Source organism: Gavialis gangeticus, unplaced genomic scaffold (assembly GCF_001723915.1).
Source record: "Gavialis gangeticus isolate Ggan-Ray unplaced genomic scaffold, GavGan_comp1, whole genome shotgun sequence".
NCBI classification, from domain to species: Eukaryota; Metazoa; Chordata; order Crocodylia; family Gavialidae; genus Gavialis; species Gavialis gangeticus.
The window spans coordinates 18000305-18013038 of NW_017729026.1; the positions used below are offsets into that span (position 1 = coordinate 18000305).

Genomic DNA, 12734 nt, shown 5'->3' on the forward strand with positions numbered 1-12734 from the left:
CTCATAGTGCAGTGCTCATGTAGATTGTTTAAGGAAACAGATGACATATGTTGTAATACTAAACAAGCTGAAATATAGCCAGTGTAAAGACAGAAAGATTTTTTTTTTTTATTATTTTCAAGTGAAGCACACTACTAGGAAATAACTTATGGTGAGAAAGGAGGACACACGATGTGCTCTGGAGCTAGTAGGGCTTTCACGATTCCAGCATCGAGTGCCTGCATGCTTTGGCTTTCTAGGCCTGTGATCTCTGGTCCTGCATAGTAGATTTGCCCCTGAGATGCAGACCCTGGGGAGTTATGTTCTCCAGAAGCTCACTAAGTGAGCTACCAGAAACCAGGTATGGTTCTGTGTGACCTCTGCCTGTAGTTAAAGGGAGGCTCTTTGAAACCGTAATGTTTTCATTAAACAATTCTGTTTTGAGGAATCAACATTCCCAATGAAAATTTGCTTTGCTGGCAAGTTTCTGACCAGTTCTATTGTGAACAGTCTTTTTAAACAGAATTCCAACAAACAAAAATTGATAGCAACTTATTAAAGCATTTGTATGGCTTCCAGCAGCTATTTATTGTGCACTTCCATCTGAAAAAAATATTTCTTGGAATTGAAGTCTTCCACATTTCAGTTGCAACCTGTTACACAGTATATTTTGAGGGGTAGGAAAAATGTTAAATAGAAATTATTTTGGAATTCACAGGCTTATGATTTATGAATAATAAATGTAAGTAAATATAAGAAAGCATGGCAAAAAGAAGAGCAGCCCTCTGATAATGCAGATTTCTCAGAAAACTGGCATCTCATTGCTAAATTGTGAACAATTTACTGTCAGACTGTGAAATGCCTTGTTAGCCAGAACTGTATTTTCCTGTTAGCAACTTTCTTTGAGGTTTACATCGGGATTGTATGTTACATAGAGCTCTACAGGGTCATACCAGAGGCTATTCTGAAAGATCCTACCACATCTAGGTCCTCAACAAGGATTAATGCATGACTAGGGCTCTCGTTAAAGCAAAATATGTATCTAATTCCCTTGCAGTGCAATTCAGTTCTTCAAACCTGGAAGTCTTTTGACATCAAAATTGTTCTGATGCATTGGTTTGGGGACTGTATTCAGATACAAAGCACAACTTCACAGCTGGTGCATCTATACATTAATTTATGCATCTTTGCTACTGTGCATTAAATTTAGTACCTCTAATATGAGGTACTAGATAAAGGTGCCGTAGCTGTGCTAATGCACAGTAGCAACTGCAAATTTTTTTTGGGACACTTAATGTGTAGTAAACTAATTCTACTGTGCATTAGTGCATTAGCACGGTTTTTACTGTGACACACTAATGCGGGGGGTAATTGGGAAGGCCCTAGGAGGTACGCACTAGTGGGTGGGTATGGTGCACCGTCACCGGCTACCCTGTATCCATCCACCATTAGGAGCAGGCCAAAGCTTGCATGCGGTGGCTGCTGTGACCCACCACCCTGCACTGTCGCTGCTCTATGTCTGGAACTCCCCTTCTCCCCTGCTCTGCATCTGGCTGCCGGGGTACACTTATTTTAAAAAGTTAAAAATCCCTGCACTAATGCACCGTTGAACAGTCTACTGCGCATTAAGGCACCTCATGTAAACGCATTGCTTACTAGTAATTGTATTATTGAGGGTGAAGCAGAGTAAGTGGGATTTCACAGTTCAGAAAGAAACTAAAACACTACTGGAGTATTGTACGTTATCAGTACTGCACTGGCAAAATCCAGACTGGGTGCCTCAAATTTAAGCTTCATTATGCTAAAAATTAATCACTTGATCTCAGAGTGTTATTCGAAAGGCGCTCTCTACAATCAGAGAAGAGCCAGATGCCTCCAAAGGACAATTTAGAGAACCCAAGGTTCTGGTCCCAATGGAGCTCCCGGACTTATTTATGCATACTACAGTAGATGTAATAATAGTAATACAATAATACAAAAACCAGAATTAATCCAACAGGGGCTAGAACCCAAGTTTTCCTTCTCCCAGCTGAGTGCTCTAGCCTTAGAGCACTTCCCTCCTTGTTCTCCTTCTGGTCCTAGTGCACCTAGTGCACAATCTGCACCTTTGCAGATTGTTCCATAGGTGAGTAGCTAGGGCACTTTCCCAAGAACTGGGAGATGTGAGCTTGAATCCCCTGTGGTTGAGGAGAGCCTGAAACCCCTTTGTCACTTCCTGGGAAGCTGTCTTAACTATTAGCCACTGTGTAAAAAGTGGGCATTGGGTTCTGCTCTGCCGGCTCTTTTAAGTGAAAGTAACCGTGGCTGCTGTGTTTTCTCATGAATTTGATGCTGTAAATGTACTTTAGGTATGCTTTGGGTACATACAGCAGATTGGGCAAGTTAGATGAGCCTCCGCCTCTTATATGGGGTGCTCACCAGATGCGTCTACATGTGGTCCTGATTGTGCAGTTGGTACCGCTCATCCCTGGTGGTGCATGGGTTGTTTTTGACCCTACTGTGCAGTACTGATGAACTACTGCAGACTAGTTTGTTGCTACTATGCAGTAGTGGCAGCGTCATGGTTAGTGCCCACCAGTGCTATGTTGCTGTAGCTCATCGCTACAGCAACACAGCTTCTCATATAGATGCGCCCACTGTAAAGTATTTTGCAGTTTCTTTTCGAAATATTCTATTTGAAAACATGAAAGCTGAAGCATTTCAGTATGTCAACCCAGGTAGCAACTAACTCTGCTTTTTCATATGTTGAAATGGAATACAGAGGGTTACGGCATTTTCCTCAGTCCTTGGTTCCTATACTACCAATTAATTTTAAATTTACTTCTCAGACATCAGATATTCTCCATTTAGGATTTGATCCAAAGTCTATTGAAGTAAACGGATTAGGTCTATATAGTCTAATTTTTGTACTGAAGATCCTAATTCTATTCCTACCACTCCAGTTATATAACAGTAGTTGCTTTCCTAGGGTGAGTCTCATCTCTTTAGGCTTGTGTAAAATGAGAAGTCATTGGCATTACTTTAGACTGACACATTAATGAGATGAGAATCTAGTTTTCTATCTTTTCTCTCCATTATGTTAGGAAAAAAGAGCTATTCACTGTGTCAGATTTCTTGAGTGTTTTAGGAAATCCCCATCTGCTCTCTTTAAGTACAGAAACTGATATCAGAGCAAATATGTTGTCTTTGGAACCAATAATGAGAGAGCTATATGAAGCATTTTGAATGCTGAAAGAATTTACATATCATGTGTGGGTTTATACATTTCTGATGCCTTTGGCATCCCTACTCCCCTTGCTTCTGCATCTGAATTAGGATGATTGTAATATCCTGACTGTCCTAATTCAGAAACTGTTGCCATGTCCAGAGTTTCTCAGTTCATTGCTACATCTTGGATAAAGGAAAATGAATGAGTTTGCCACTGCAGAATATAATTTATTGTGCTTGGCTTGCTAGGTAATGATATAATACAGTGTGACTGAACCTGCTGGTGCGGAACATAATGAGTATGCATGGTCCAGCTAGTGGAAAATGTAAAATAAACTGCTTATATTATTTAGTGAGAATACAATTTACTTAAAATAGCTAAAATACAACATATGGCTTGCAGCTGAAAAGCATGAAACGTAAAAAGCTTATAATAAATTAAGGCTGAGATGACAAATACCCCACAAAACCAAACCTGGGCATTATACTTTGATTTCCTTGCATCAGTGGCATTACTGAATCAATAGCAACCAAAGGATACTGCAGTTTAATTCCTTCAATCAAGGGACTAAGTCTATTTTGATGGATTTAGTTCAGTCCATATTATTCCTGAATAGTGTAGTACTGAAAATACAACATTATCTTGTCACTATATTCCATTCTGGAAGTTCCAAGTGCGCTTTACAAATCTCACATAAAGGAAAAACATTCCAAATGCATCTGAAACCCATCTGGGAGGTGAAAGCTTTTAAAGAGACTCCTCCAATGTAACAAGACAGTTTAGGGCAAGAGATGAAGGATCTTCAGGAGGATGGAAAAATGTGATGCACAGGTAATAGTTACATTTTGGTTTTTCTTAATAAATGGTCATGTAGGCTGGTAAAATGTGTGTGACTGAGAAACCATTCTACTCTTGCCTTCAAGTAGCATCCTCAACTTTATAATTTTTTTAAATCAAATTCCTTGTTGCTAAATTGTTATCAGCCTGGAATACAGTACATATGTAACCTAGACACTGTAAGGGATTGAAGGGCCAGATTATTGCTGGTGCTCTACAAGGATGCATGGCAAGAGAGCAGGCCAAGGACTTCCTTCTCTTTTACGTGCCAGCATAAGAGGGAGAGATGATTCACACTCTAGGAGTGGGGTAAAGGGAAGTGTTAGCTGCCTGTACAAGCGTCAGCATGCCCTTGGCAGCCCTTCAGCCAGTCCTCTTAACACAAACAAATAAGCAGAACAAAACCATTAGCCCTTCTCTTGGCCATGGAAGAGGCCCTTTAGGTCTGGCCCCTTCCTAGTAGTAAGTTTATCCAGGTGGCAACCTGCGTCCTGGCCACAACCTGCTTCTTTCCCCAGCTCCCCACTCTCTGCTTTCCTTTCTGAGTTTTTAGCTGTTAGTGGGATACTCCTTGATTAGCTAACTACACATGGCTGGGCTTCTACAACAGGGATGTCTGTCCCCTCTCTAAGGGCCAGACCACCTTGTTATGGTGCTCAAGATATTTCTAGGTGGGGGAAGATAGGCACATCAGAATACACATGAAGAACCAAGCATTTGGTGTCCACTATGAATCCAAGGACTTTGTTCTTTCTCTTTTCTGTTCCCCATCATCCTACAAGTAAATCCCATTAAAATAAATAGGAAAGTACTACTATGCTTCCATGTTGGAGAATGTAGCTGAAGGGAAGCTGTGGCCTGCCCTCTTCTGGAAGTTCCAGCTTACATCCTGAAAAGGAAACAGGAATCCAGTCCAAACAACAAACACTAACTGCAGCCTTACTTGGACCTCATTCTAATGCATCCCTGTTTTCCTTTGCCTATGCATATGTTATCTAGTTATTGTGGTTTGTCTGCGTCTGACCCTGCAGCCATACTAATCCAGCACTACTAAAAGTACCATTCTACAGTATAATGCTCCTCTTAGACCAGGCAATTTGTTCACTTTCTACAGGAGATCTTATAGGTCAGGGTCCTGTAATAGAAGTAATGAAGCCCACACTGTTTTCAGTCTCTTAGCCTATGTCCCAAACCAACACCCTACCAGCTGGATTTTTTAGACAAGCCACTTTATTCTGTGCTTTCCTCAGACTGCAAGCAGAGGCAGACTGTTTCCCTGAACACCCCTAAACTGCTTATATACATGATCTGATCAGTCTCCCTCTGATGAGCCTTCTGATCAAGCAGGCTGAGTAATCGCTTCAAGAAGATGGTACATCATCTGCCTGGGAAGTTCTTTGGTTGGAATCAGCCTTTACTTTGGGGGTGCTAAGTATGAGGTTTCCCCACCCATCACCGTCTACATTTTGCTAATACTCTCTGCCACATCCAATGTATTTCTGTATGCCGCATTCAGTTTTAGAAACCCAATGACAATTATTTTTCAAGTAAGGAGAAGGTGAGATCACTCTTGAGAGGCAAGTTAAATGGCTGCAGCCAGCTAAGAAATTGCTTTACCATCTGAATGGTAAAATGGCCAGAATGTAGAGTTAGGGGAAAAAAGGATGAAATTATGGAGCACTGAGCTTAAATTGTTAATTGGTCAGTAAGCAGCTATTGGACGGGTTATTGATAAATACCTTTCTCCTATAAGCAGAATGTTTACTTATTGATTAAAAATTAGACTTCCACAGCATTTATCTGGCAGAATGCAAATAATTTTAAATACAAAGAACTGCAATGTGCATACTCAGAAGTCTAGCTGAAGTTGCAAGCCACAAATCACTATATGTTAATAAAATATATAATGAACTCCTTACATTATTAATACACCACTAGAGTTGCCTTTGAGTTATATGATATATTTTTTTTCAATAGACCCATACTTGGAGTCTGGCCAGTGTCATACAGAGACAATGGTATACAGGGTGCACACAGTACTATCAATGTTGGTTTATTTATAAGCATATTGCCCTGTATATCAATGCAAATTCTTGTTATCAAAAGTTGAACTGCCAACAAATCAAAACACTTCAAATGTAATCTCTTCCTCAGTTTGGTTTCTGAGACTCTAAAGCCCAGTAAAGCTCATTTCCTATGGTTTTCATGGATTTCCATAGATTTACTGCTATAGGTACAATAAAACTGTCAGGTGATAAAAGCAGTGGCACAGGGAAAAATCATAACTGTTTCTTGAAAGCCTCATAAAATTATATTCTGTGAGGGACACTAAACCACTCAGCTGATTCTAATTTAGCATAAAACCATTTGCTTTCTAGTGAAGTGGGACTTTACTCATTGGTCAGCATAGCAATAAACAGAAGGAGCTGAGCATCTGAAGAAGAGTACAGCTGGGCTGGGAGTGGAACAGCTTTTCTGAAGCTAGAAAACATGCAGAATACACAGTCCTAGGACGAGAATTAATTTAGGTCATTTACTGCTAATTTATTAGACTTCATTATTTAGCACAAGGAGCACACTTTGCAGTTCTCCTTCCTCCTGTAAAAATCATGCTCGATAATAAGCTAGAAAGAAAACCTCAGATGAAGGCCCAAAAGCAAGGAACAAAACCTGATATCTAAAAACAAGTATTCTGATAATGAACAATGGATTTTAAATCCAGCTGCTTTCCAAAAAAATTTGTTTTCTCCCTGGTGAACCTGAGAAGTATGAAAGCAGGCAGCAGTAGAGGTTGGGACTACATTGGTGCAAAGCCTGTGCAAAGTTCACCAATCTCCAGAAAAGGAGCTTCCACTGAGGATCTCTTCAGTTGAAAACAACACCAAGAGAAAGACCTTAGGGTATTAGTTGATCATCATAGGATGACTCTGAACTACCAATGTTTGTGGCTGGAACCAGTGGCATAACTAGGGAGGGATAAACAGCGCATCCATCCCAGCATTGACTACTGGGGTTGCGGGGGGGAGAGGCTGCTGCTGACAGCCACACAATCATGATTGTAGTGGCAACTGGAAGTCTCTGCTGCCTCTTTCCCCTAGGTGCTTGGCTGCATCTCTATGCTGCTGGCTGGGAACAATCAAATGTGATCCTAGGGTGCATCAAGCCACACGCTTCTAGTAGCAATAGGGAGACATATTAAAGACATTGTACAAGGTACTGGTGGGAACTCCTATGGAATATTGTGTACAACTCTGGTCACCCATTGTCAAGTAACATAAATTCAAATGGGCACAGGTGCAAAGAAAGGATATTAAGGGGATCAGGAGAATGGATGCATCATTTTTCAACACAGGTTAGAGGCTTTCTGTTTGGGCCTACCAAAAAGAAAGCTGTTAGGGGATATACTTGCATGCTATAAATATATCAGGAGGTAAACACTAGGGAAGGAAAAGAGCAGTGTCAGTACAAGAAAAAATTATTATAAACTGACAGTGAATAAATTTAAGTTGGAAATTAGAAGAAATTGTTTCAGATCAGTGAGGTTCTTAAACAGCCTTCCAATAGGAACAGAGGGAGCAAAAACCCCTAACTAGTCTTCAGATAAAGCTTGATTACATCGTGAAAGGAATCACATGAAGTGGTGATTTGTGATAGCTGAGTATTAGACCTCATGACCCAGGATATTCTTTTCAGTTCTACATTACCACAGTTTATTTTACTATTCCTATGATTATTTTTTTCTATTACAATAGCAGGTCTAAGAAGAGGAAATAAGGCTGTACTGCATGTGTGAAAAGAGTATCTTCCCCATGGAACTTATTAGAGTGAATCAATCTGTTTGATTGTTCAGCCCTCCCAGTCTCTGCTGGGTGTATTACACAAATGGAGAAGAACTGGAACCATCTATCTATCCCTCTGTACATTATGTTTAAGGTAAGACAAAACCAAGACACAGAGCATATTGGGATTGCTTACATACCTCTTGTTACATTCATGAAAGATACTGGTAAGTGGGGACCCAGATTGGAAACTCTCCTAACGTAGGAATCTGACTTTGCTAAAACAAATCTCAGCGATGACATATTGCAAAAACGAGTTGTTCTTTTCATGTGGCCACTTGCCTACAGGTTACAAGATTGACTTCACTAAACACAGCTCATCATAAGTAACAAATTCTAGAAGTTACTGACAATTTTCACTGTAAATAAAATAGCGGTGATAACAATTAATTACAAATCTCAGCTAGCAACAAATTCTATTACTATTGATTTGAATTGGTGACGTTAAAGGGACACAATATCCCATTATCAATCATGTGGATCAGTACATTTTGGATTCTGTATGAATCTGTATCAGCATATGGACATCTCTTCTCTTTACTCAGACCTATTCAGAGACTATTAGGTTCATAAGCTGAGTTAGGATTGGTTGCCCACCCTTAAAGAATTTTGTTTTCCTCCACGACTTTCTGGGCCACCATCTTTCTCATGAAGTCACCTCCCTTTTATGAATAAATCATAGCTACATACAAAGCAATCGCCGTTGAGCATCTAATGCAGAGGCGGGCAATTATTTTGGGCAGAGGGCCACTTACAGAGTGGCAAGCCATTGAGGGCCGCATGACAGGCAGCCCAGGGCAGATAAATATTAATTTTCTAAATTTTTTAAGGGCCCCACAGGCTGGATAGAATGGCCTGGCAGGCTGCATCCGGGCCACAGGCCACATTTTGCCTACCCCTGATCTAATGCCACTTCTTAGATGGTGAATAATGCAATATAATCTCTTGAAACTGAAAACCAGAGGTGTGCCTGAACAGTATTAGACATAGCAATAGGCTTGATAGGTGGGGGCTTGACTTCAAGAAAAATCATTTGTACAGTTCCTATGCTAATGGCCAAGATATTAGCACAGATACCCAAAGGACATTTTTGGAGCTATAAATAGACAATTAAGAGGCAAGATGAAAAAAACCAACCCTCAGTATTTAAAATTGTTTCAGACATCCTATGAAACAAAACAATTTTATCACCTTTGGGATCATTTACTATTTCATAAATTAATTCTCTTTTAGTTCACTAGTTTGGATCTGGTCAAGTTTCAGGGTAAAAAATTACTCAATGTCTTTTTACTGGGGGTGAAGTTAGTGTGGAGGGGAACATTTTACTTTAATAAATTAAAAAGAGCACAGAGAGTTCCTTACTTGACTGCAAATAGATCCATCCAAACCTGGACCCCTATTGTTTTCACCAGGCTAGTTCATTACTCTGCATTGACAGTACTTCAGACACAGAGCCACCATTCAAACATATAGTTCAACACAATTTACCTTGTAGTGAAAGAGGAATAATCCACAGAACAGGCTGTAGAGGTCAGCTGTGAGGAGGGAGAGATTGACTGCAGTAGCACTGGTTTTCTTTATGACCACTGGCATGAAACTGTAGAGGCCAAACATACAGGCACTAAACCCAACATACAGCAAACCTGGGGGAGGAGAAGCAAAAACAAATGATCTTCCACAGTACATGTAAAAGACACATGTTGTCTGAATGTATGTTGTAATAAAGAAGGTGGCCATGCTTTTAAAAAGGAATTAAGATACTTTATTTTCAAATAAATTGTATTTAAACAATTAAGATCTGTATATTTGTATGCAGGCTTGGAACATTAATATAAATGGATACCATGCCAGTGGAAAGTAAAGTACTCTAATAATCACACATTTGCTGTCTGTCATATATCATTATATTTCATTGAAGAGGGTGTCACTGCCTCAATCTAAACCTACTGAGAACATCACTCATAAAATGTAGCATGATAAACATGTGTTAAAAACTGTGTATGACTAATTGCTACGCAGTTAGCTGGTGTAGTCTAACCAGCATAAATGATGGAACACAGCATATTGCAGATTTTCATGTCTTCATTCATTAAGTTTGATGATACAATCAGTAGAGTTCTGTGTTGAATTCATAATGAATAATTTATTAAATAAAATTCACCTGTTGTTTGTTTATGACTTATCTGTGAACTGATTGTGATTTACTCAAATATTTGTTATTCAAAACTACAGACGAATAAATTGTGAAGGCATTGTGAATATTCCATATGAGAAATTCAACCAGTTTTGATTGGGCACTTCGGTTATATTGAAAATCCTGACTGGATGAATGCCATTCTTAAATACAATTTTGCTTATGTGTGCTTGAAGTGGAATATTCAGAATGTGCTTTCTGTAAGTATTTTGGAGTATTCACTTAAAATTCATGATTCAGTTGAGTACAGCTGCTCTATATGGCTAGGTACAGACATCCAAAAAGCCCGAGGTGGAATCAATCTAAGTTACACATTTTTCTGTATGCAGTAGCAGTAGCAAACAGCATACAGTTCTCCCTTTGGTGGGCAAGAAGCAGGGGGCGGGGAGGGGAGTTGGGAGGGAATTTTGGACTGGGTTCTGCCATTTTTAAACCAGTCTATGGTACAGGTATATCTGTGTGCTGAACTTCTGGTCTGTACAGACCAGCTTCCAATCACTTATACCTACTAGGGACCTACTCAAATTGCAGTTTTCAGATTTTTGCTGAAACCACAAAAAACAGTGGTTTCAGTGAGCACTGTGAAAAATGTCAGTTTTTGTGATTTTGTATGGAATTGCTAGGAAAAAACAAATCTTACTAAAAATAAAATGCAGGCCACCGGTGGGGGGAAGCCACCAGCATGAAGGGGAGTGGCAAACATGGTGGCTCCTTCTTCTGCTTCTGACTGTCTGAGAGGGCTGCCTTTTGTGCAGCCCCACCCCTCTTCACCAATCAGTGCAAGGTGCAGGGCCTCATGAAGGGCAACCCTCACTGCCAATCAGTGGTGAGGGGCAGGGCCACATGAAAAGCAGCCCTCTTGGCCAATTAGTGGCAAGGTGGGAAGGGCTGCCAGGGCCCTTTGGCCAATCAGCAGCAGGGTTGGGAAAAGACTGTGAAAAGTGGCATGGGGTGTCACAAGCGGCCCGTTATTTTTCCTTTGTCTTGGCACACTTTAAGAAGATCCCTACTTATACTAGTAAAAGTCTTTACCACTAATGTCTTTACCCGGCCTTTGAACCTAGAAGGCATGTGAATACAGGCCACAGCAATTTGTGCAAGAATTCAAATACACGTCTGTTTTCGGGGGGGTTTTTGCAGCATTCCCTCAGGTCAGAGATACAACTTGCATGCCTCTTCATTCCTTTGTTTGTTATATCAAAATTATCACCAGCTGTTGACACAACTCTAATTACCAGTCATGGCATCTCTATATCCTTTCCTGTTATCTTATTCAGGGGTTAGCTGAGTATGGTTTTGGTCTTTCAGACTATATTTTAATACAACAACATCTTGATGTTGAAGGAAATGGCTGAATAGCATCTCTGGTTTTTTTGTGGAGAAGTCTGCATAGAGATTCAGACATTTCTTCATGATGCTTGCACCCCACTGAAGCAAGTTGTCATCAAAACTATTATATTCACAAGTGGTAGGTGTTTGGTGTCATTTTTAAATGAAAGAATATTTTCTTTCCCTTCCTCCACTTAGAAAAAAATCACTTTCCAGAAGTCTATTCTGTACGGTTCCTTTGCCTCTTGCCTTCACTTCTATTTTAGAAAACTATGTAATTATTTTATTTAGGACACACTGCTAAGTGCCTTTTACTGGAAAATGTCATGCTGCTTGCACTCCACTAGGAGATGAAAGCCTCACCATCTTGCAGAGTTAGAATCAGGCCATGATATCTTTCTTTTGAGGCTCATGTACCACACTCATCCCTCTTGTACAAGTATGACTATCTAAGCACTTAACTGGGAAACGTAATTAAGCAAAGCGTCTTCCAGTGAACTACTATAAGACCAATAACTCTTAATGGTAATGGCTACCATTACTTAATGGGGGCAATTTCAAGTGATTTGGAAGTGAAAAGACATTAGCAGTATATAAGGTTCCTAGTTTTGCTGCACTGAGTCTAATCAAAGTCCAGAAGTGCTGATCTCCTTTCCTCCCCTCTGTTCCAAGCTGCCTCCATTTGCTTGCTCAGCAGTTTTCAGAAAGGGTTTGGATTTGTCTGTCATTCCTGACTTCTGCTTTGCTCTTCCGGTGGCACCGAGACATGCTGAGCAACTCTGCTGGGTATTTTGCAGAGATCCCTGCATCTGCACAGACAGCAGGCTCAAAACCTGCAGCAGTGGGAAATACCAGGTCCTCTCAAACTCTTTGAACCTGTTCAATAACACTAAAGATACATGAGCTGTTATTAAGAGAGAGTGCTTTGTTACTCACAAATCCCACATAATGGGGATTGACATTTTTCTAAGGCTTCTGTCAAACCAGCATGTCTTAGGTGCTGAACCTCCTCAAGTACTACTGAATTCAGCAAAACCAAGGACTCTCAGCACTTAGGAAAAACAATAAGATAGATTCTACTATATTTATAGAGGCAGTATTATCTGCTAGACATAGCTCTAGGCTGAAAATCATGCTAGGTACCACTCCTGACTGCCACTGACCTTGCTAAGCCACTTCACATCTTTGTTCCCCTCCCACTCTTAGTTCATCTTATCTATGTAGTTTGAAAGCTTTTAAGGACAAGGACTATGGGCTTGTATAGTGCCAATCATGGTGGGACTTCCCAGCACTAACATAACATAAATATTGATAGAGTCTATTAAAAAAGTAATTTCACTTAAAAACA

The 12734-nt window shown here is 40.2% G+C and overlaps 1 protein-coding gene across 1 annotated transcript in view; it reads right to left on the reverse strand.

Annotated features, from left to right (window-relative positions):
• Positions 1-12734, reverse strand: part of SLC35F1 (solute carrier family 35 member F1) — a 221239-nt gene that overhangs the window by 40290 nt on the left and 168215 nt on the right. Inside the window, exon 7 of the mRNA XM_019520219.1 lies at positions 9352-9506. Coding sequence (XP_019375764.1) covers positions 9352-9506 — 155 coding nt within the window. The remainder of the gene's footprint in view (positions 1-9351; positions 9507-12734) is intronic.